The 21,974-nt window shown below is 42.7% G+C and overlaps 1 protein-coding gene across 2 annotated transcripts in view; it reads left to right on the forward strand.

Annotated features, from left to right (window-relative positions):
- The window catches only part of dpp10 (dipeptidyl peptidase like 10), a 205,307-nt gene that overhangs the window by 88,917 nt on the left and 94,416 nt on the right, over positions 1–21,974 (forward strand). The window contains exon 1 of one of the 2 annotated variants that reach the window (XM_031869929.1): positions 26–363. The exons of the other annotated variant lie outside the window; for it this stretch is intronic. Coding sequence (XP_031725789.1) covers positions 307–363 — 57 coding nt within the window. The 5' untranslated portion in view covers positions 26–306. Of the gene's footprint in view, positions 1–25; positions 364–21,974 lie in introns of those variants that run through there. 2 annotated transcript variants of the gene reach the window in all.

Raw genomic sequence — 21,974 nt, forward strand, 5'->3', positions numbered from 1 at the left:
CCCCCCCCCCCCCCCTGCGCCGGGGGCTGATGTGAACGCACGGGCTGCGTTGGCTTCTCTCGTCAGACGCTCGCGTCCAAGACCTCGCAGATATATAATCGTGACGGATCCGTCCCCCCCACCACCACCCTCCTCACCCGCTCACACTCCTGTTTAAGATTCCGCAGTTGACAAGACGGCGCTCTGCTCTCCGCCGCCGCATCCTCCCCTCTCCTGACTTTTAGTTTTTTTTGCGGAAAACCGGGAATCTGGAGGATTTTCTTCTATCGGATTCAGCCAAGTTTTGAATCACACCAGGAGTTTACAATGACAGCCACCAAGGAGCAGCCGAATCAGAGGCAGAATCAGCCGCAGCAGGATGAGGTGGGCTATTGGCTTTTATCTGGACTCGGTTTGCAGGTTTTCCTCCACTTTGTCCATAACGCTAAACTCTGTAGCCTCTGCTCCGCAAGGTCAGTCCGTTCACCGACACGGAGCCTCGTCTGATGCACTCAAACGGCAGCTGACAGGCGGTTCCGGACACATGCATGAAGTGATACACAGCATCAGTTGCTCGGCTCTTTTTGCTTTCTTGTCTCCGGCGGCATCGGCTCTCTCTGTACGAGGGGGTGGGGGTGGTGGGAGGGCGACGATAGCAACGAGGCTGTGACTGAGGCTGATTCAAGTTGGGCTGCAAGTGCCGACGTTGAAACGATCAGCCGTGCGCTGAGCTCATTGTCAGCTGTCAGCACCGGGGTCACAGACATGTTGAACGCCGCGGGCACTGTACTGCCAGTGAAGGGGGGGGGGGGGGGGGGTCAACTGTCGACACCTTGAAAGAGAACAGTGGATGAAAAATCACTTTATATCCAAAGAGGGGAATAGAAGGGCAAAGTTTTTGCGCATTTCCCTCCCAGATAACACTCACCGGACTTCATAAATCTGTCCCCGATCCAGGCACCTTCAAACGCTCCCTGTAGGCTGTATGGTTACATATTCATGTTTTAAGCACCTATACACAAATGTGGCGCAAGTTGCGCACTGCAATGCCCCCCCAGGTTTAAGGGGAAAGAGATCAGAGTATTTGCCAGATCCGGCGTGCGCAACTTGACAATCGTGCGCTTGTGTTTTGCGCCAAACCGCTGAGCCCTCCATCACCATGACCATCAATTATTGATTTCCCTTCTCCAAATGTTGACCTATACTCGGTCACAATGCCTTTCTTTTTACACCCAATATTGATTCTGTGAATGTGTTTCTTTGGGACTCCCTTCTGACAGACTGCCAAATATATCCTTGGCGCTAATTGAATTCAGAACCTGTAGCCCGATTACTCCAAGAAATCAAAAAAATCCTCGGTCTCTTAATTGAGTTTCAGCGCCTGGAATATCAGAGGGGCCTCGTGAGATGTGGGTTGAAATACGATAGCTCACGCAACTTTCAATAGTCCACCACTCAGTGGCCCATGTTGATTCTTTGTGTGAGCAGAGTGAGCCCACTTAATTAGCGTTGATACAGTGTATTGATACAGCGTTGAGGAGCTGTTAATGGAGCCTGCTGTTGCTGCACATCCTGATTGTTTTGATGCTGCTCTTCTTTGTGTGACTTTGGATTCAATAATCTAATGTGTTGAGTGCAAAACAGCTGCAGGACACCAAGAAGACATCGTTTTTAATGTCTAAAGGGTCAATTTCATATATTTAAAGATGACAAAGAGGGACTAAAAATTGCTGCAGTAAATTGTTCGATCACTCCATGCTGGGCGGTCAGTCGAAGTTATTGCGTAAGCTTCGTGCAGCAGGCCGGCGTCAGGCCTGTGAGCATCAGGGGGTGAGAGCAGCTATACTGTCCCGGGGCTGTGTCAACCCACAGCCAGTATACAGCCTCTTGCTCTGAGGATTATGCTGAGGGGAATTACGAAAGAGGGAAACACTGAGGGATCTTTATATGTATAGGTCTTTATATGTATAGGTATATGTATAGGCTTATATGTATATTTTATAGGTGGAGGGGAAAACTGAGCCTTTAGTGTCTGCATGGACAGTTTGTTGTTGAAAGCTTTATTTTTTTAGTTTGTGGTTCAGTCAGTGTAGCAAGAAAAAGGGATCTTGCTGAACATATAACATTGATGGTGAACTGCAAGGAACAGAATCCGTAACTCTGCTGCTCCACGGTTTCTAGTATTTCTGTCTGTTAGATATCTGACTTGTTCTTGGTTTTGCACAGACACCGGTGTTCATTGGAGCTACCAGTAAAACACAGGATGGGTCAACATGTTTTTAGAACCCTCTCAACATGACAACATTTAACAGATTATTGTGTTTGTGCTGCATTTATCTGGACATCCATTTTTACAGGGATCTTTAAATGGATTTATTAGATTTTTCTTTTTCAGGATAACCAATTTGAAAACTGGAGGATATTTTATGTTTGCATTCAAGATCTATGACTTGATTAGGTTAGCCAAGAAAGATTCTGTGACAAAATGCATCTTAATTCTGAGGGTGTCAAATATGACAGCTCATAAAAAAAAGCGGTGGTCCGACATATTGGAGAAATGTGTGAGGTTTGTGGTAGAACTGGCAGCTATGCTCTTACTTCAGGGCCCGAGCTTCAGCTCCTTACTTGCGTAGTGTCTTTTTGAAATAAACTTGAAACGTAGGTTTACTTAATTTTTAGGTTGACTCACACAACAAATCTACAGGGTTAGTTTCGGATAACTAGAGTACTTGGGTAGGTTTAGATCCTGGTTTGGGTTAAGAAAAGTACATCTGTTAGGTGAAATAACTACACTTGTTCTGCAACTGGTGTTAGTAAAGTTTGGAAGTTACGTAACAAAATAAGGTAAAATAAGTCAACATTGATTTGGTTTCACACAGGACATGAACAGCGGTCTCCTGGGTGAGAGTTAGTGTTTGTTTGACCTTCCATCCTATTTGAAAATACATCACCTTCTCTGCTGGTCTAATAATGACACGGATGGTTTACACTGGAGTCAGCTGAAAGCCGCATCTCATACAGACAACTGGCACTTGACGAGTTGGGAATGAGAACGAGTTGGTTTGCAGGTGCTCGAGTAGTGCTACTGTGGGAAAGTGGTATTAAGACCAAACTGTTGGTGTTTGAGTTGCAATGTGGGTAATGGGTTGCCTCAACCACCTGTTGGACGGGGTCACAATCAAGCAGAAGAGCTCATAAGAACCAGAGCCATTGATATGTTGGCTGTTGGCTCGTGATACACCAAAGCACTGTAACGACTAAATCGTATGCAATTCATTAGGACTAATAGCATCTCGGTGGCGCAGCGGTTAGTAGCGCTGTCGGCTCAGTCTGAAGGTTCTGAGTTTGAGTTCACCAAATGGAGCCCGACTGTGTTCAAAATGTCTCCTCATCTCTGCGTGGGTTGTCAGGTGTCCTCCCACGGTCCCAAGACAAGGCCTGTCAGGTGGATTGGAAAGTCTAAATGGTTTTCTCTCTAGTGTTTATGTGTCAGTCCCGTGATAGACCTCTCCAGGCGCACAGCATAAAGTGATGCTAGAAAATGAATGGATGGCCTTTTTTATAGCGAACCCTGATAGTGATAAAAAGCCTTAGAAATAGGTGGAAGATTATTGTTGATGTGACACCACAGCCCAGACTTTCCCTGTTCCCTCGTGATATACTTTAAGAGGCAACTCTGAGCCCTGGAGCACTCTTGACAGTGAAACTATACAGCGTGGCCGATCCCTCTTTACTTCCACTGGAAGAAAAACCTGAGAACAAACTGACTCGTTTGACATTGGCTGGTTTGAAGCTGTGTCCCCGCCCCCTGTAACGGCAGACATAATGCTAGCTGAGCCAGGGGTCGACCTCTCTGCGTGACCCCATGGACCGGCCCCGGCTCCACGCAGTCAGCGAGGGTGGATACACTCACCGCCCGGTCAGCCGGAGTGTCCTGCCTCTCTTTGGTAATGGAGCTGTTGTGTTGCCTGTGTGCTCGGGGACAAAAGGGAAAGCGTTAGGAGAAATGGATGCCTACCTTATTGTGAGTAAGAGGAGCACTTTCACACGCTGTGATCCTCTGGCCCGCAAAGCTGTAATTCACCCTAATGGAGAAAATGTCCAGGACATTGCTGCTGCTCTTTTACAGTGGCATCAGAGATAGAGGGGGAGAAAGGGAGAAGCATGGGGATGGACAGAGGAGTTGTGAATGATTAGAGATAGAGAAAGATGAGAAGAGAAACAGGAGGAGGAGAATTAACAGAAAGAAATACAGAGAGAAGCTAAAGAGAGGACAGGTGGGAAAGCAGCAATGTACAAAGGTGTTAATGATCAGGTGGAAGGGGATGATGATGTGGAGGACAAAGTAAAGTGAGAAGAAGAGGTGCTATGGTGAAGATCGGTTAGAGTCGTACCGCTTCGAATGTTATCAGCCCTTTAAAATGGCCATTTTCAGTTGTTATCACTAACTTTCACTAACTCGCAGTCTCCACTGGAGGCGTGGGTTCGTATCCCACTTCTGACAGCAATTGTTTTGGGGGGTGACCGTGGCTCACTGGCTTAAGAGGGTTGTCTGGTAACCTTTATCCATGTGGCCTTTATCCTAGGCCACATGACTTCCTTTGCTTCCGTCATAGTCAGTGTGGCCCCTAGAGGCCACCGCATGACAATTGTTAACCTCCCTGTGTAACCCAGTCTCCCACACATTTACGTTATCTAACAACTTCTCTGTTATGTTTTGAACAGTTTTAAACCATGTCAATTGAAACAAAACAAAACTACTTGGTTAGTTTTAGTGAAACATCATGGTTTGGCTATGGACGTAAATATAAATCAGTGAATGTTTACTTTTAGTTTCATACGGGACACTAACAGTACTGTTGTTTTACCGATCCTCCACCCCGATCACCTTCCTGTGCACCATCATTATAAACGTATTTATGGTACGTCAAAAAACAAGGTAATCTGACACAAAATATGTTTCCCTTGAAATGTAATTCACAATGCAGTTTCATAGAAAGGGTACGTATATTTCAGGAGACAGGGCCAACTAGGAGGCAGAGTATAGGGCCATACCACCTCAAACCTGTGCTCCGCATGACAATTTATAACTGACATTTAATCAGCTGGTCATATGGAGATGGGAGTGTGAAGCACTGAAAGACTTAGATACACACATATTCTTGTAGCTATATCAACACAAAGTTAATAATGTACCAAAAACAACTCAAATGAACATTTTCTTAACTACTCTGCTATGCTTAAACTTGCAAAAAAAAATGAGGGCAGCAGAAACACAATGTGAAAACTAAACGCATTGGTCTTGATGTATAATCATAAATACATTGATTGACGCTTTAAGGTATTTTTAGTTAACAGTACAAAAATATGAGTTTGCACCTTGTCACAGACCTACTTTGCTTTTTTATTAACCATAATTATAATCTTTACCTTAACTAAGTTGTTTAGTTGCCGAAATGTAACCGTAGTTTATTTGCTGTTCCCATAATCTGTATCTCGCCAGATTATTTGTTTCTACAAAAACGTTACCTAGATATATTTCAAAAGAACAAACATCTACAGTAGTCCTTGTCTACCATTGAACAATCCAGAATTCATGATTAAGAAAATACCTACTTCACAAAAAAAGGAAATCCATTCTCAGTGTACAGCATACGCGTTGCAGGCTTGATGTTTCCACATCTCACGTGTATTAAACCACGATAGACTTCGAAGTCGGTTGTGATGTCACACACTGAGATCTAAGTTGAGTACGGAGAAATGTTCCTCCCTCAGCAGATCGATGTGGAAACAGCCTTCTTCAGTCAACGTCTGCACCGCGAAGGTCAAAACATGTAAGAGAAGCACAAGAGAAGTAACATCAAGCAAAACACATTTCTTTCAGGTAGAGGGAGACTGGTTGTGAGAAAGTAGTCAAAAATGAACATGTTGGTGTTCTCCTGGTGAGGACAGTTTTCCATAACGGCATGTTAAATGCTGATAATAGTGTGTTTATTTTCTTTCTTTGTGTTCAGTTCTGTGCCACTTTGCAGGAAATTCCTTCAGGGAAGGGAAAGCAAGAGAGAAAGGGAAAAAGCTGCTGTAAATACTGTAGCAGTCGATTCGAATATTTAGTGTGAATGTGGTAAAAGGTCATCCAAATGAATGTTCAGCCCACGTCCGCGCTCACCTCTCTCTGAGGTATAGTTCACAGAGAAGCACATTTAGAAAATATCATAAATGTGCTTACACAATTCAGAGGTACAGGAAACATTTATTCCTGCTTACTAGACATATGAAATGAGTTTTGTGTTCACATTTCTCATCTGTGGTTTGGATTTAGATTGGCGTTCATTTCATTTTGGTTAATTTTCATACTTGCTTTTTCACTCTCAGATTTAATCCAGCGGTTAGAGCTCCTCCTGCCCCCTGATTAGGCTTTGTTTAGAGGCACCTGGCACACAGTTGTTGGAGCAAGGGACAGTGCGCCTCTTACACATTGACTTTTCTGTCCAAAATGTCCCAGCCAGAGTGGCGATCCACACTTGTGACCTTCATGTCATAAGCTCTCTGTATCCTGAGGCGAGTGGTGCCCCGAATTAACCGACGCTGACACGTGTTCTTTCCTCAAAAGGATTAAAAGGCAATTACAAAGTTTGAGTCACCAGCTGTGGCACAGACAGGGGACAGACTGCAGTCAAACCTGAGATAGCAGAAATTAGGAAGAAGGAACAGTCAGTGTGTGTGTGTGTGTGTGTGTGTGTGTGTGTGTGTGTGTGTGTGTGTGTGGAACACACATGGGTACCTTATTAATCCACTCAGATGGGTTCAGGAGTAACCGACGTAGACTGTATAAGAAGTGGATGTAGTCACCGTGGGGTCAGCCATTGGTTTGTGGTCTGCGGTTTGGAGCCTCGGGTTTGACATTTTGTCAGTTGCCATCTTGTTTTTTGCAAAAATAAGTTGTTAATTGTTGACTCTAAGGTGTGCATGGGAGCGTGAACTAGTCTGGGGACCTGTCCAGGGTTTACCCTTACCTTGCACTATGTCAGCTCGGATCAGCTGCCGTTAAAGTTCTAAGATGAAAACGTGTACAACACCCGGACTGGACAACGCTGTAGTAGTAACATGTCACCGTGTAGCCCCGCCCTAAAGCATCCCCTGCTTTATGGTTTATTTGACTCTAAATGTACCATAATTTACTACATGAACATCATGCTGTATTGAAGAAGACTTGAAACTAGAGATTGAGACCATAAACTCATGTTTACAATGTTTACTGAGGTAATAAATCAAGAGAGAAGTAGAGTCATTTTCTCATAGACTTCTATGCAACCTGACTTATTTTTGCAACCAGAGGGGTCGCCCCCTGATGGCCAGTAGAACGAATGCAAGCTTAAGGCACTTCCGCATTGGTTTCACTTTTCAGACCTGTAGGTTGCAGCCTGGTAACCACCTTTTTCTGTGGACATTGTTTTTATATTTGGAGTGAACTAGTGGTGTCTGTTTGAGATATGCCAATTGCTTGGTCTCCGGTATTGCTGCTTGCAGCTTTCTCAAGAACCGCTCATCCAAATAACTCCACCCTCTATCCTACGCGTCCTTGAGTCCTGAGCGACACACCTGACTGGTGTGAAGTTGTTCGGCTAAACGGTTGTTGAGAAAATGAATGAAAAATATGTCCATAGATCTCTGGTCTCATGCACTACCAATACATACATTCTCTATGTCTCAAAAGCTCCCACTCAACATTGCATTTGCTTAGGTCCTCAGAAATACACCTACTCAGTGTAAAGACGTATGGATTAACAGTTCTCAAGAAAATGACTAATATTGAAAGACATCATGGACACAGAGAATCCTTCCACTCCAACTAGTTGTTGTCTCTGTGTTAATGTTCCCTCAGAATGTTCTTCCCAAACTGGCTTTAAAAATGTTTTTTTTTCATGTTGCTTCAGGCAACTTTCTACAGCAACATCATCAGCTCTTTGTAGGATTCCATACATTTGCCCTGGCTGCTCCATCTAAATTCTAATGCTGGGTATATGGACCATTCTCGGCTCACAGTAAACCACATAATTGTCTCATGAACGACAATAGGAATGAAAAGAAGAATTACAACAACAAATGTTCAGAGACACACGATCTGACGCAACATGTTCCTTCCTCGTTTATTCTGTGCTACAAAGCACACACAGCTTGGTAAACATGAGCTTTCTCTGTGCAGTTTACCGTCCTTCTTGTTGAGCTTTTCAAACATTTGCCTCATGATGCAATCTAGAGCCAGCGATATATATGTTTCCTTTGGCAGATGTTTGTACAGTCGGACTAGGACTTTGGTGACCCTAAACAAGATTTCTATTGTTGCCCTCTCTTTTGTGCATTGACATGTGGTAACCATAAAGCTTATATGCATATTTATTGTCTCCATTGTCAGGTTTGATTCCAGAATAAATGCCTAAAATAAATGAACAAAGTAAAGTTAAGATTTGTATCCTCGCCTTCTGGATAATCTCAATTTGAAATGCGAGGTCATTATTTTAACCAAGATATATGGATATGGATGCAACTGTGAGTGTTTTCTCCTCCCCTTCACTACAACTGGGACTGTTAACGTGATGAAAATGCTGTGATATACAACATTTATTCATTTGTAAAGTATACTAAGGCGGTCCTCATGTTTCATGACTGGTCACATGTTCAAAACCTTATATCCATATAGCATGTTACAAATAACATAAACCTCCCTAAAACATTTAAATAGTAATACAAATAATGAGTATTGATCAATATGACTGAAGAGCTCCATATTATGGAGGCAGATGAATGGACACTGCCTCGGCTCACGGTGCTATATGAGGTATTCCCTGAATCGTCTCAGTAAGTTGAATAGAATTATAAAAGGATTGTTGGTGTTCGTGCTTTGATGCAGTGACCAGGGGGCCACGAACAGTCAGAGCTCCCATCAATGCAAGTCAATCAGACTTGACTGAGATAGCTGTTGACTCCTCCCCTGAGGCTCACTGTGACCTCCCATTGGCCCAAGATTCACTGACTTCACTTCATATATATATCTATATATATCTATATATATATATCTATATATATCTATATATATATAGATATATATATATCTATATATATCTATATATATCTATATATATATATATATCTATATATATCTATATATATATATCTATATATCTATCTATATCTATATATATATCTATATATCTATCTATATCTATATATCTATCTATATATCTATCTATATCTATATATCTATCTATATATCTATCTATATCTATATATATATCTATATCTATCTATATATATAGATATATATAGATAGATATATATAGATAGATATATATAGATAGATATATATAGATAGATATAGATAGATAGATATATATCTATCTATCTATCTCTATCTATCTATCTATCTATCTATCTATATCTATATATCTATCTCTCTATATCTATATATCTATCTCTCTATCTCTCTATATCTATCTCTCTATCTCTCTATATATCTATCTCTCTATCTCTCTATATATCTATCTCTCTATCTCTCTATCTCTCTATCTCTCTATCTCTCTATCTCTCTCTCTATCTATCTATCTCTATCTATCTATCTATCTCTATCTATCTATCTATCTATATATATATATATATCTATCTATATATATATATATATATCTATCAATATATCTATATATATATCTATCAATATATCTATATATCTATATATATATATCTTTTCCCATTGTAAACAGAAGTTTCTAATATTGTTTCAATTTTTTTTAACATTAATATGTATATGTTCAAACATGACATCTATATATATATATATATATATATTGTAGTGTCACAGGCTGTCCCTAGGGTGGGACAGTGCAAAAGAGAGCCTAAAACAGGCACAATCAGACAGTATAAACAAAAATAAAGGTTTATTGGTCCGTCCCACTGGCAGTTCCTTTAACTCAAAAATCACAAATCAAACAAAAAGGTCCATGAAATAAACATAAAGCGTCCCGGAGGAGAAAGTGGTTTCTTCACCAAAAAAGTAATCCAACCCTGCCAAGTCCTTGGTATCCGTTCCTCCATGTAGGCGTCCTCTCTCCTACTCTGGGCCCAACTCCTCTCTCGTGGTGCTCTCCCCTCTGCCCTTTATTCAGTTTCCCAGCCCTGCCTCAATTAGGGGCCTTAAGCACCTGCAGCTGGGTGCCTGATGAGGCAGTCTGGGAGTTGTAGTCTCTAGCCTGGTGGCCATTTTGGGTTGTGGGCACTGATCCTGGGTGAGGATGTAGCGCCCCTCCACAACCTGTCCCCTTGTGATACCACAATATACACATACACACATATACATATACATACATATCACATACACACATGTACATTGCATATAGAATTTGTCATTACACGAGCAGCACAGAAAGGCACACTATTGTTATTCATTTTACCTTCTGATCATGTTATTTCTTTCTTTCTTTGTCATTGAAATAATATGACTGATTGTATGTTTCAAAAAACAAACAAGCAAACATAAAGTCATTCTGATCTTGTGACCCCATCATAGAGTGGAAAACAGCATGGACTATTTATGCCAGCGTGTACAGATGCACATTAAGTAAATCTGATCAACTTGTCAGTAAGATAGTTACATATTTAATACTACTTACTATATGCCATTGGCACAGTTTCTCCCCAATATTACAGAGATATATATTTTCAGTTCATTCCATTAATATTGCTCTCGTTAATATTGACATGGTGGCCCCTGCCAGGCCTTTACTCATCACTAGTTCATCAGCTCAGCTCAGATGAAGTGCCAGGAGTGTTTCTGGCAAACACGGTTTTCTGCACTTCTAGGACTTATAGTAAGCACTCAGAGCAGGCGGATCGATTCCTCTCCCCGGGGTAGATAATCAAAGGCTCATCGGGAAGGGCAGTGATATTGATAGCACTCTACAGATAGATAGACCACCACATTTATTTAGACTGGGGAAAAAAAGACGGTAAAAAGTAAAAACACTGGCAGCAAAGTTTCGCTAGACTGTTAATAATGGCACAATGAGAAGGACGACATAGAAGTCTGTATCTGCAGAGACCCTGCCCTTTGCCTGTATTTTGTTATTGTGTTTGGGACCTTTCTGGGCGTCACATTCAAGTGGAAGCTACAAAAATGCCGGAAACAGCCCGAAAAAAGCTAATAGTGAGGCAAAACATAAAGCAGAGAAAGCTCATTAACATTTCCAAAGAAAAATTAATCTGGGGTTGGCTTTTACTCGCTGGCAAACAGCCTAACCCCCATCGTGCTGAGGGAGGAGGGGCCAATTTTGTGGTTACAAACAGCAACAGACAAATCATACTCATTTTGCCTTTACTATACCCGTCTGATAGTCTGACTGCTGACGTTCTTTTTGCCAAATCAAGCTTTGTCGTTGCATCGTTGCCACATCTCAGCAGTTTCTCAGCAGGTAAGTATGCTGTCATAACCAACAAAAAAGATACAAACGAAGGGCCCTTCTACTTCATAAAAAATGGAATGTTAAGTTGATTAAAACTAACCATCGGCACAATTTCTTACAACCCCACAAAATTGTGTTCCCTTACGACTAATCTATACTTGAGCCATGATACATACAGTGTATAACTGTGTTTGCTTTAATTATAATGCATGACGCACTACATCTCAACCGTCAGTCGCATGCATCACACAATTTCTATCACGTGCAAAGCTATATCTATGTCAGCAACTTAGTTAGATAAGAAATAGTTTGCAGTGGCATGTTCTAAATGTCCATTTTTATGTGTCAGATTTCCCTCCACAAAGTTGTGCTTCTGGCCCAGCTGTGTGTGTGTGTGTGTGTGTGCGTGGGTGTGTGGTATACTGCTGGACTTTGACTGTCATCATGGTACCAGCACAACTACTAAGTACAGGAATAATTCCATGTGAAAGTATTTAACTTGTTCTCTCTTGTCGGTCAACTGTTAACATCTCACCTTGAGAGTCACATTCTGCTGCTGCTGGGCTGTCATTGTGTCAATACACTGTACAATGAATTCAAACAAGAAGAAAGGCCCAAAGCACTCTTCCTTCACTACTAAAGAGCACCTTCAACACACTAGTCTTAACTTCCTAGCACTCTGGAGCTTTGCTTTTACGAAGAAACTGTACAATGAATTTGGTTTATTTCTACGGACCTTAGGACATATCATGTGTTATAGAAAGTAAAATGCAGTCATATTTCTCTACCTTGACACGAGGCATTCTGCCTGTTGGTGTTTGTGCCGTCTAACGGAGTGTTTTTACACTTTAAGTCTATTTCCTATTTTTTGATACAAACTACTGTGATTGTGTGTTGGCTCTGAGTGCTGCCAAAAGGCCCTTTGAACTACATTCAATACAGTGCCTGAACACATCCTTTGTAGACAGGGGTGCAGCTGCTTGTGCAATGCAGACTATGTAGACATTCTGTAGTTGCCGTTACTGAACCAGACCTTAACCAAAGGTATGACAAATAACAAACTGCTGAAGACGTCAAAACTCATCAGCCAGTGAGACCGACGCCTTTCGGCTTGCACAGACTTATTTCCTTCTACTAGGATTTTGGCTTACAACGATTACGAAAACAAGATAATCAACATAAAATGATTATTCTGCCACAGTCCATTCAGCAATGACGCTCACATTTGTCTTGTGCTATAAATCCAGTCCTTTACAGCGGTGTACGGTTGCCTAGCTCTGCGGGTCAGGGACGGCTGCTGTGGGAGGATCCCTTCATAGGAAGTCTCTATGTCACTGCTTGGCCATTGTGGTGCATAACGATCGGCTCTAGATCTGCTTGGAAAGGCCCGGGGTGAAGGTGGCGCTTTATGTCTGATTTATACCCCTGCAGCTGTTTCGCCTATGCATTCTATACGAGCTGGTGCGGGCACCTCTTGCGCAGGCATCCATAGTACTGTGGAGAATTGCAAGCAGTAAGACATTTCTTTTTGATTTGGACCCGCGGTTTTCAAATCCTTTGTCAGGTGGTCTTTGAGTTGTTTGATTGATGTGATTCAAAAGTTCCATATATTGTCCCAACACAATTCGAATTGGATTAGTTGGATGATGATGAGGAACTCCTTTGCCTGGAATTAATAAGGTGGTTGCATCTCTGCAGCTCTGTGCGAGCTCTGCAAACCACATCTGGGGCTCTGTGAGAAGAACTGCACAAGCTTTTACAGCAGAAGTATCCAAAACAGTGTATAGAGCACACATTTATTTACAAGAACACAATTTTCTTCATATATCTCTTAATTTTGCTTTCAAAGTGCACTTGATTAATACATTTAACTTGAAAATGTTGCGACATCATTTTATTTTTTAGGTGATGATGTTTTCAAAGTCAATGAGTCATCTTGTTAAATAATCTTGACCTCAATATTGACCAAAACAATCGTGATTATGATTTTTGCTATGATCTAGCAGCCCTGGTGGAAGCCAGAAATCCCAATATCTAAATCATAAACTGCTCACGAGTAATTTTAGGAAAGGCTATGATACTGATAAACACTGACATCTTGGCCATCAGATGAGAAAACGCTCAAATGGGTCTCTTTGGAAAGCAATGAAGAACAATCTATCTTGTTATTTAGTATATAGAATGTGTTGTCAAAACTCTACCCAGGTCGGGTCCACTCAAGAGTTCCCCCGTTAACCAGCCTCCTTTCCTCTCCACCTCTCCACCCCCACTAGTGCCCTCTCAACTAGCAATTTTACAGCTCAGTGCCCGCCGAATCCTCCAATGTCACTCTATAGGTGTAAAAAAAAAACAGAGCTCCACTTTTCAACCACACACAGAGAGACAATTTCCTGTCTTCACACAGACACATTCAGCCCCATGTCGATGAACCTCTGTTCCTAATGCTGTGCTGATGTCAGGTTCTCCTTTCAGTTTTTATTTCTCGAGATAAATGAGATTTGTTTTTGAATTGGGAGGAAATGGCTACAATCTTATCCAATGCCTGGAGTCTAATTTGCCAAGGAATGTAGTCAACTGTGTCTAATTGCGTTCAAATCAGAGATTCGACTGCAGGGGACGGACAAAGGCTATGGCGCCCACCATGTAAATGATATAATATCACATTTAAATGTGCAGAGAAAATTCAAAGTAAAGGCTGATTAATGGAATTTCTTTTATTGCCCTATGCCCCTCACATACAGTAGGTGGTTTGAGCTTATATGCATCCACTATAATGATATAAAACACATGAATACATCTCATTAAACCCTCTTCGGGCCTTTGTTTGTCTTATAAAAGCAGGCATTACTCACTTTGTGAGCATCAGTGACTTCAATGAGGCTAGCATTGGAATTAGCAAACCTTAATACAAGAAAAAATATGTAAATGTCTTTAGGCGAAATTCAGAGGATGTAAAAATGTAACATAAATCTCAGAGCCTGTGCCCAATTCTGGACTAATCCTGTATTTAAAATACCACATTCAGAGTATATCTATGATGGAGGGATTGCCTCCACACAGCTCTCAAAATGGCGATGTCAGAGCTGGTGGCTTACAGCTGTTCAACTGTTCAAATAAACATGCCAAACCGATTACAGAATGACCTCTTTCATTTGCGTTTGCATCATTTCTACCACATACTTATCCCAAACAGAATATATAACAGAAGTCAGCTCCCATCATGTAAACTGCTATGACAGACACTTCAACAACTGACATTTACATTAAGGCTCCACTGTGTCTTGTGTTGAACATGTAAAGTACCGACGGTCCTGTCACCTACTGTACATCATGTAAATATCTACAGCATGGGGAAATGAAATGGAATATCCCTAACGTTTTTATTGGCATACACTACACAGGTATTGTAATTATAAAGTAAAAGGCACAGCTGTACCCTATATTGTATACAGTATTGTCTACCTTATTGCTAAGTTATGAATCATCTTTCCACTAGAAAGCCACCAGATTTAATTACAATTTACATAATAATCTCAACAAGTTATAGTAAGTGAAAGTGTGAGCTAGTTAATTACACAGGCTATAAAGACAACTGTCACAGGTTCATTTACTCAGCTGTAGATTATCAACCTTAGTATGAGTTGGCCAAACAAATAGAAAGAAGAATCTGGCTCCAGTGACCTCTTAAAAAGAGCACTACATGTGTTAAAATGATGTGCTGCCACCGCAGGAAACAAATTAAGTTAAGGCAAAAAAACAACGTGGTTAAGTTTAGGCAACAAACGCTGTGCGAAACTATAAGTAAAGATGAAACGTTGTTGAAGTATCTTGGATACTTCCGGTTCAGGTAACCGTCATGTTATGATGACGTCGGCGCTGTGTGCCAGTGAGTGTAAGATACGTAAATAATAAAGATGGACGCACACCGCGCCCTATGAGACAAACTGGTATCATTCGTTTTACTTAGACACTTACATGTCAGTAGAAACAGAATATTACATGGTGTCAGAAAAGCTTGGTTCTCACTTCGACCTGACGACGGAAGATGGAGAACACAGGCGTCCCCACGCCACGGATGGATTGGGATTCATCTAACCTGCCCGACGCATGGAGAAAGTTTCGCCAGCATGTGGAGCTAATGTTCTCCGGCCCGCTAAGCGCTAAAGAGGAGGAAGAAAAGTGCAGCTATCTACTCCTGTGGATCGGTGAAAAAGGCAGAGATGTATATAATACATGGACCCTCACGGCAGATGAGAGGAAGGTACTCCAAACGTACTATGCGAAGTTTGAAGCATATGTAACGCCCAAAGCTAACCCCATTTTTGCGCGATATAAATTTCACCAAAAGATACAGCAGGATTGTGAAAGTTTCGACCAGTTTGTGACTGAGCTAAAGCTGCTAGTAAAAGACTGCAACTACCCTAACGGTGATGAGATGATTAGAGACAGGATCGTTTTCGGTATAAACTCTCCAAGAGTCCGGGAAAAACTACTCTGTCACGGTCCAGATGTAACGCTTGAGACAGCGATTGACATTGCACGCTCACACAAGCTATCACAACAGCAGCTAAAGACTATGGGTTGCCCCGCCGCTAATACAGCTAGCCAGTCTGTTCATGCAGTTAGCAGAAGGCCGTTCAGTTCCGAACAAAGATATCACGGACGCAAATTAACTGGCGGGAACGATAGCAGCACCAGTGCCACACGCCGCAAAGAGTGTGGAGCATGCGGAAGAGAACACGGTCGCACGGAAGAATGCCCCGCAAAAGGACGTCAGTGTAACAAATGCAAAAAGCCCAACCACTTTGCTAATATGTGTAGGACAAAAACACAGTATCAGCCATTAAAATACAAGCCCAAGAAAGTCCATGCTGTTTCAGAAAGCACGGAACAGGCACCAGTGGATCTGTACATTGACACTATTATAAAAAAGCATGGAAATACAACAAGGGAACAGGCATTCGCAGAGGTAGAAATAGGAAAAGCGAAGCACAAGCTAACGCTCAAGATAGATACAGGTGCCCAGGCTAATGTGATACCAGTAAAAATATTTCACAAAATATTAGGGAGTATTGCATTAGGTCCATCAGACAGCAACATCTCAGGATATGGTGGACAGAGACTTGAGGTAAAAGGAGCTTGCAAGTTAGCATGCAGATACAGGCAGAAAACAGCCATGCTAGATTTTGACATAGTGTATGCAGAAAATGCTCCTCCTGTTTTGGGCCTACGTGCATGTTTAGACCTAAACTTAAACCCTCAGCAATACCGGTGGTGTGCCCACCTCGCCGCATCCCATATGCCCTGCGCAACCGACTCAAGGATGAGCTTGACGAAATGGAAAAAATGGATATAATCCAAAAGGTAACGGAGCCGACTGAGTGGGTGAATGCACTAGTGGCAGTGGAAAAGCCGAAAACAGGAAAGCTTAGGGTGTGTTTAGATCCCCGCCCCCTAAACAAAGCTATCCAGAGACCCCACTATCCACTTCCCACTCTAGATGATGTCACACCAAGACTAGCCAGAGCACAGTACTTCAGTGTACTGGACACTAGATCTGGATATTGGATGATAAAACTCAGCCAGGAATCATCCATGCTGACCACGTTCAACACCATCTACGGCAGATATCGGTTCATCACGGCTCTCTTTCGGAATCATTTCTGCACAGGATGAGTTTCAGAGGAGAGTTGATGAGGCCTACGAGGGGCTTCAGGGTGTCGCAGCCATCGTAGATGACATTCTGGTGTATGGCCGCACCAAAGAGGAGCACGATGCCAACCTGCGCGCCATGCTTGAGAGAACCAGAGAGAGAGGAATAAAGCTAAACAAAGACAAAAACATCATCTGCGTCTCTGAGGTGATTGAGTTATTTTGGACATAGACTGACACGAGAAGGCATCAAGCCCGACTCTAACAAGGTCAAGGCAATTAAAGAAATGACTCCCCCACGCAACAAAGCAGAGCTGGAGACCATACAGGGAATGGTCACCTACCTCTCCAAGTTTGCACCCAGACTTTCAGAGACAATTGCCCCGCTCAGACAACTGCTGAAAGAGAACAGTGAATTCACGTGGGACTCAAATCAAGACGTTGCATTCCAGCAAATGAAAGACCTGCTAATACAGGAGCCCGGCCCAGTGCTCACATACTTCGACCACACCAAAGATGTGAAACTACAAGTTGATGCATCAAAATGCGGCTTAGGAGCAGTCTTGCTCCAGGGAGAGAAACCAGTCGCATACGCATCCAAGACACTAAATGAGACTGAAGAAAATTACGCTCAAATCGAAAAGGAGCTGTACGCAGTGCTCTTTGGATGCAGACGTTTTCATCAATATCTGTACGGACGACAGGTGATCGTCGAGTCAGACCACAAACCGCTGGAGTCAATCATGCGGAAACCCTTGGCAGCTGCACCACCACGCCTATAACGCATGATACTGCAACTACAAAGGTACGACATTACCATTACACACAAGCCTGGAAAACAAATCCCGGTCGCAGACACGCTGTCCAGAAAGCCAATTGAGTGTACTGATAACTCTTTGAGTGAAGGCATGGATTTACAAATCCACACAGTGATCAGCAGTGCACCGGTGAGTGATCGCAAAATGGCAGAAATCAAAGCCGCCACAGCACAAGATGAGCAACTCTCAATGTTGAGACAAGTTATCCAAGCAGGATGGCCTGAGTCGAACAAAAGGTGTCCGCCTGTTGTCGCTGAGTATTGGAATCATCGGGACGAGATATCAGAGACAAACGGGATCCTGCTCAAAGGCGAACAAATCATTGTGCCACACTCACTCAGAGCTGAAATGCTCTCACGCATACACACTGGACACTTAGGGATGGAAAAGTGTAAGCAGCGAGCAAGAGACGTACTGTTCTGGCCCGGAATGTGCAAACAGATAGAGGCACTAGTAGGATCTTGTAGCATCTGCCTGGAGCGACACAGCTCCAATACAAAAGAACCGATGCTCTCGCATCCTATCCCGGAGCGACCTTGGCAAACAATAGCCACAGACTTGTTCACCTGGCACAGTACTGACTATATAGTTGTCGTTGACTATTATAGCAGGTACTTTGAGGTAGAAAAAAATCATCAACCTCACATCCGCAACTGTCATCCAAAAGCTGAAATCCATGTTCGCCAGGTTTGGAATACCCCAGACAGTAATCAGTGGCAATGGACCCTGTTACAGTTCACAAGAGTTCAGAGGTTTTGCTCATGCATGGGACTTTGAGCATATCACGAGCAGCCCGCTGTACCCGCAGAGTAACGGTTTGGCTGAAAAGACTGTCAAAGCCCTCATGGACAAAGCACATGCACAGCGGACAGACCCGTACCTCAGTTTACTGGAATACAGGAACACACCAGTTGATGGACTGAAGTCACCAGCGCAGCTGCTAATGAGCAGGCGTCTGCGCTCAATCCTACCAGTCACAGAAAATCAACTGCAACCTGAACTTGTCTGTCGCAGCGCAGTTCACAGCAAAAGGCAACTGTGCCAACAGAGACAAAAACAATACTACGACAGGAATGCTAGGACACTACCGGCACTACCAGAAGGAGCTATGGTCCGTTTCCAGCTTCCAACAGGGACATGGGAACCCGCAACAGTAGTCGAGCCAGCAGGTACCCAGAGGTCCTACAACATTCGCACTGATGGAGGTCACATGCTCAGGCGTAACCGGCGTCACCTGCTGCAGACGTGTGAAAGTGGTACAAGCCAGGTACTTCCACCAAACAACCACCAGGTGGAACCTGAGGACACTGAGTCTCAAACAGTACAGCAGGACCCTGCAGGTCATACAGGTCCTAACAGCCACCAGACTGTACTACCACCAGATCAGGCCACATAGTGAAGTCTAGAGACATATTAGAGTTGTGATTCCCAACAGGAAAAGAACTGAAGGATATGTTCATGAAAATAAAGTGTTGAAGTTTGAAACAGCTGAAATGCCGTTTAGACATGAACTGTTGATGAGAAAATTGTTTTCATATTTCCTTCACTAACAGTGTTCTTGCAGATTTGGCATACGTAGCTGCCTATATGCAGTTTTTCTGAAATGTTTAAATGCATAATGTTTACTATTTCATTTGGTAGCCATGTTTTGTTTCAAAAGAAGGGGGATGTAGTATCTTGGATACTTCCGGTTCAGGTAACCGTCATGTTATGATGACGTCGGCGCTGTGCGCCAGTGAGTGTAAGATACGTAAAGAATAAAGATGGACGCACACCGCGCCCTATGAGACAAACTGGTATCATTCGTTTTACTTCGACACTTACATGTCAGTAGAAACAGAATATTACAGTTGTCAAGTGAGTTGTTATTGTCGCCAGTCACATGAAGCGTTTTGAGGATATGTTATTGATGTTAGAGGGCTACATAGCTTTGTGCCACTGAACGAGCTGTACTATTTGTACACATTGATGTGAGAGACTGTTCTCTGTCACCGGTTCACATATTTTCTGTGAGTACAGGCTGAGAATTCTGGGCTACGCAGTCTCTCCAAGAGGCTAAAGCTAACGTTAGCATAAGCAGCTTTGGCAAGCTAACAGGGTCAGAGGGTAGTCAGTGCCACTGACCAAGCTGTATTATTTTTGTACATTGGTGTGAGACTGCGTTGTGTCACGAGTTTGCATATTTCTGGGAGATCAGGTCAGTGAAAATACCATTTAAAATCACAGCATGCTAGCTGTTATCAATTTAAATATGACACCTCTAAATGCCATGGTTATTTGAGTATTATTGAATAATGTCAAGTACACCAGTAATAACTAAATTTGACTATTCTCTGACTGACTGGTTTAAATAAAAAGGACCTCAACATCAAGCAACTGCAAATACAGATAAACCCAATTTAGGTTTACATCATTGGTAAAGAAAACACAACTAGGCACTTACCCGTATGAATGTTAGTTAGTCCTGATGGGCAGGTGGCAACTTGCATGGTAGCCCCTGCCATCAGTGTATGAATGGGTGAATGATGAGGGATTGTTGGCCTCGCACACTGAATGCTTGGCATCTCTTTTTCTGCCACAGCCCCGATAATCAGCACACCTTTCCAGACTATTGACGAGAATCAAATATCTAGACTTTTTTAAAGCTTTAGAAAAAAAAACAATGGCGAGTTTGAATTGTCTGAGCTGAATAGGCTTAACTCTGCCTCAACCATTTCGCCCTCTGTATTTTTAACACCGTTTGATTGAAGGTCAGTTCTATTTCCACTGCTTCTCTCTCTTATTTACCCGGCATCGGCTTAACACGGGCGAAGGCTGAGTCTGCTCGGGGTCACGCTGACTGATGGTTCAGGAGCAATTGTTTAAAATGCAGAGACACCTCTTTGCATCGCTTTTTAATATGACTGTTACATGCATGTTCCAGAGGAAGGCGTGCTAGGCTACAGTGTATCTAATAGAGCAAAGTGTATCTTTTCATCCTCTAATAACTTTACTGCATAAACAGTGATGCAGAGGTGTTTTTGTGCTGCACATAGAAATAGAATAAGAGTGCAACCAGAGACTGTATACAAGAAGTGGACTTGGTCATCGTGACGTCACCCATTTGGTTTGGGGACTGTGTCATGAAGCCTCGAGTTTGATACCACTTCACCTCTCCATTGAGAGTTCAATAATGTGCAGCAAAATACCTTTTCCAGAGCACAGTCCCTGGTTTCCCAATACTGTGTTTCCGTTGCTCCTGCATTCTAATGTCAGTGTTCATATTAATATACGGTGATACCATTGCCACGCTGTGTGAGTCAACAACCTAGTGTATCTGAAACCAATATGGCTGGGACAGTGACTAATTGAGAATTATCCCACATGGACCAAAGGCCAATGGCTGTGTCCTTCAGGGCAAGGCTGATAATGCTAAATACAATTCGCTGACAACATGTAGCTAAGCCTGCCGTTTCCTATTAATCAGCGGATCAATTTCAGATGATAAGCCTCACGACCCCAGCGTGGCTTTTGGCTGTTGCCGTCAATGATTCACGAGACATTGAGAAATGGTATTTCATGGGTAAACAAAAATAAGCCAGTACAGACGACATTTATTTGTTCTCCCTCGCCGACCCACTGCCATTGTTTAAACGGCTTTGGCTTCTGCCGAAACGCTGCTTGTCATTTGTCACTCTCTCTCCAAGGTCAGAGTCCAGGCGACGACTCTATAAATAGCCCGACACTTTCGACAGCGGGCCCGTTGCATGTACGTCTGTGCACTAAACACACACGCTGGCACAGAAAGCCAGTGGGGAATAAGCTTATTAGCTGGAGTTTGATGAAGATGGCAGGGGTCTTAATCAAACATCTGAAAGGCAGCATTAGCATTCTAATTTTACAAAATGTCTCATCATTCTCAGTCTCTCCCTCTGAGGAACCAATGAGCACAATAAGTACAGGGAGTGTAGGGGATGAGTAGGCGCTGAGAGATATTAGAAATATGACGTATTTTTTACATTAAAATGACAAACGTCTATGTCTGTACATGCCTAATTGACTGTTATAACAACCACCATTAATACATGGTTAA

Source organism: Anarrhichthys ocellatus, unplaced genomic scaffold (genome assembly GCF_004355925.1).
Source record: "Anarrhichthys ocellatus isolate YVR2014 unplaced genomic scaffold, GSC_Weel_1.0 scaffold50, whole genome shotgun sequence".
Classification (NCBI taxonomy): domain Eukaryota; kingdom Metazoa; phylum Chordata; class Actinopteri; order Perciformes; family Anarhichadidae; genus Anarrhichthys; species Anarrhichthys ocellatus.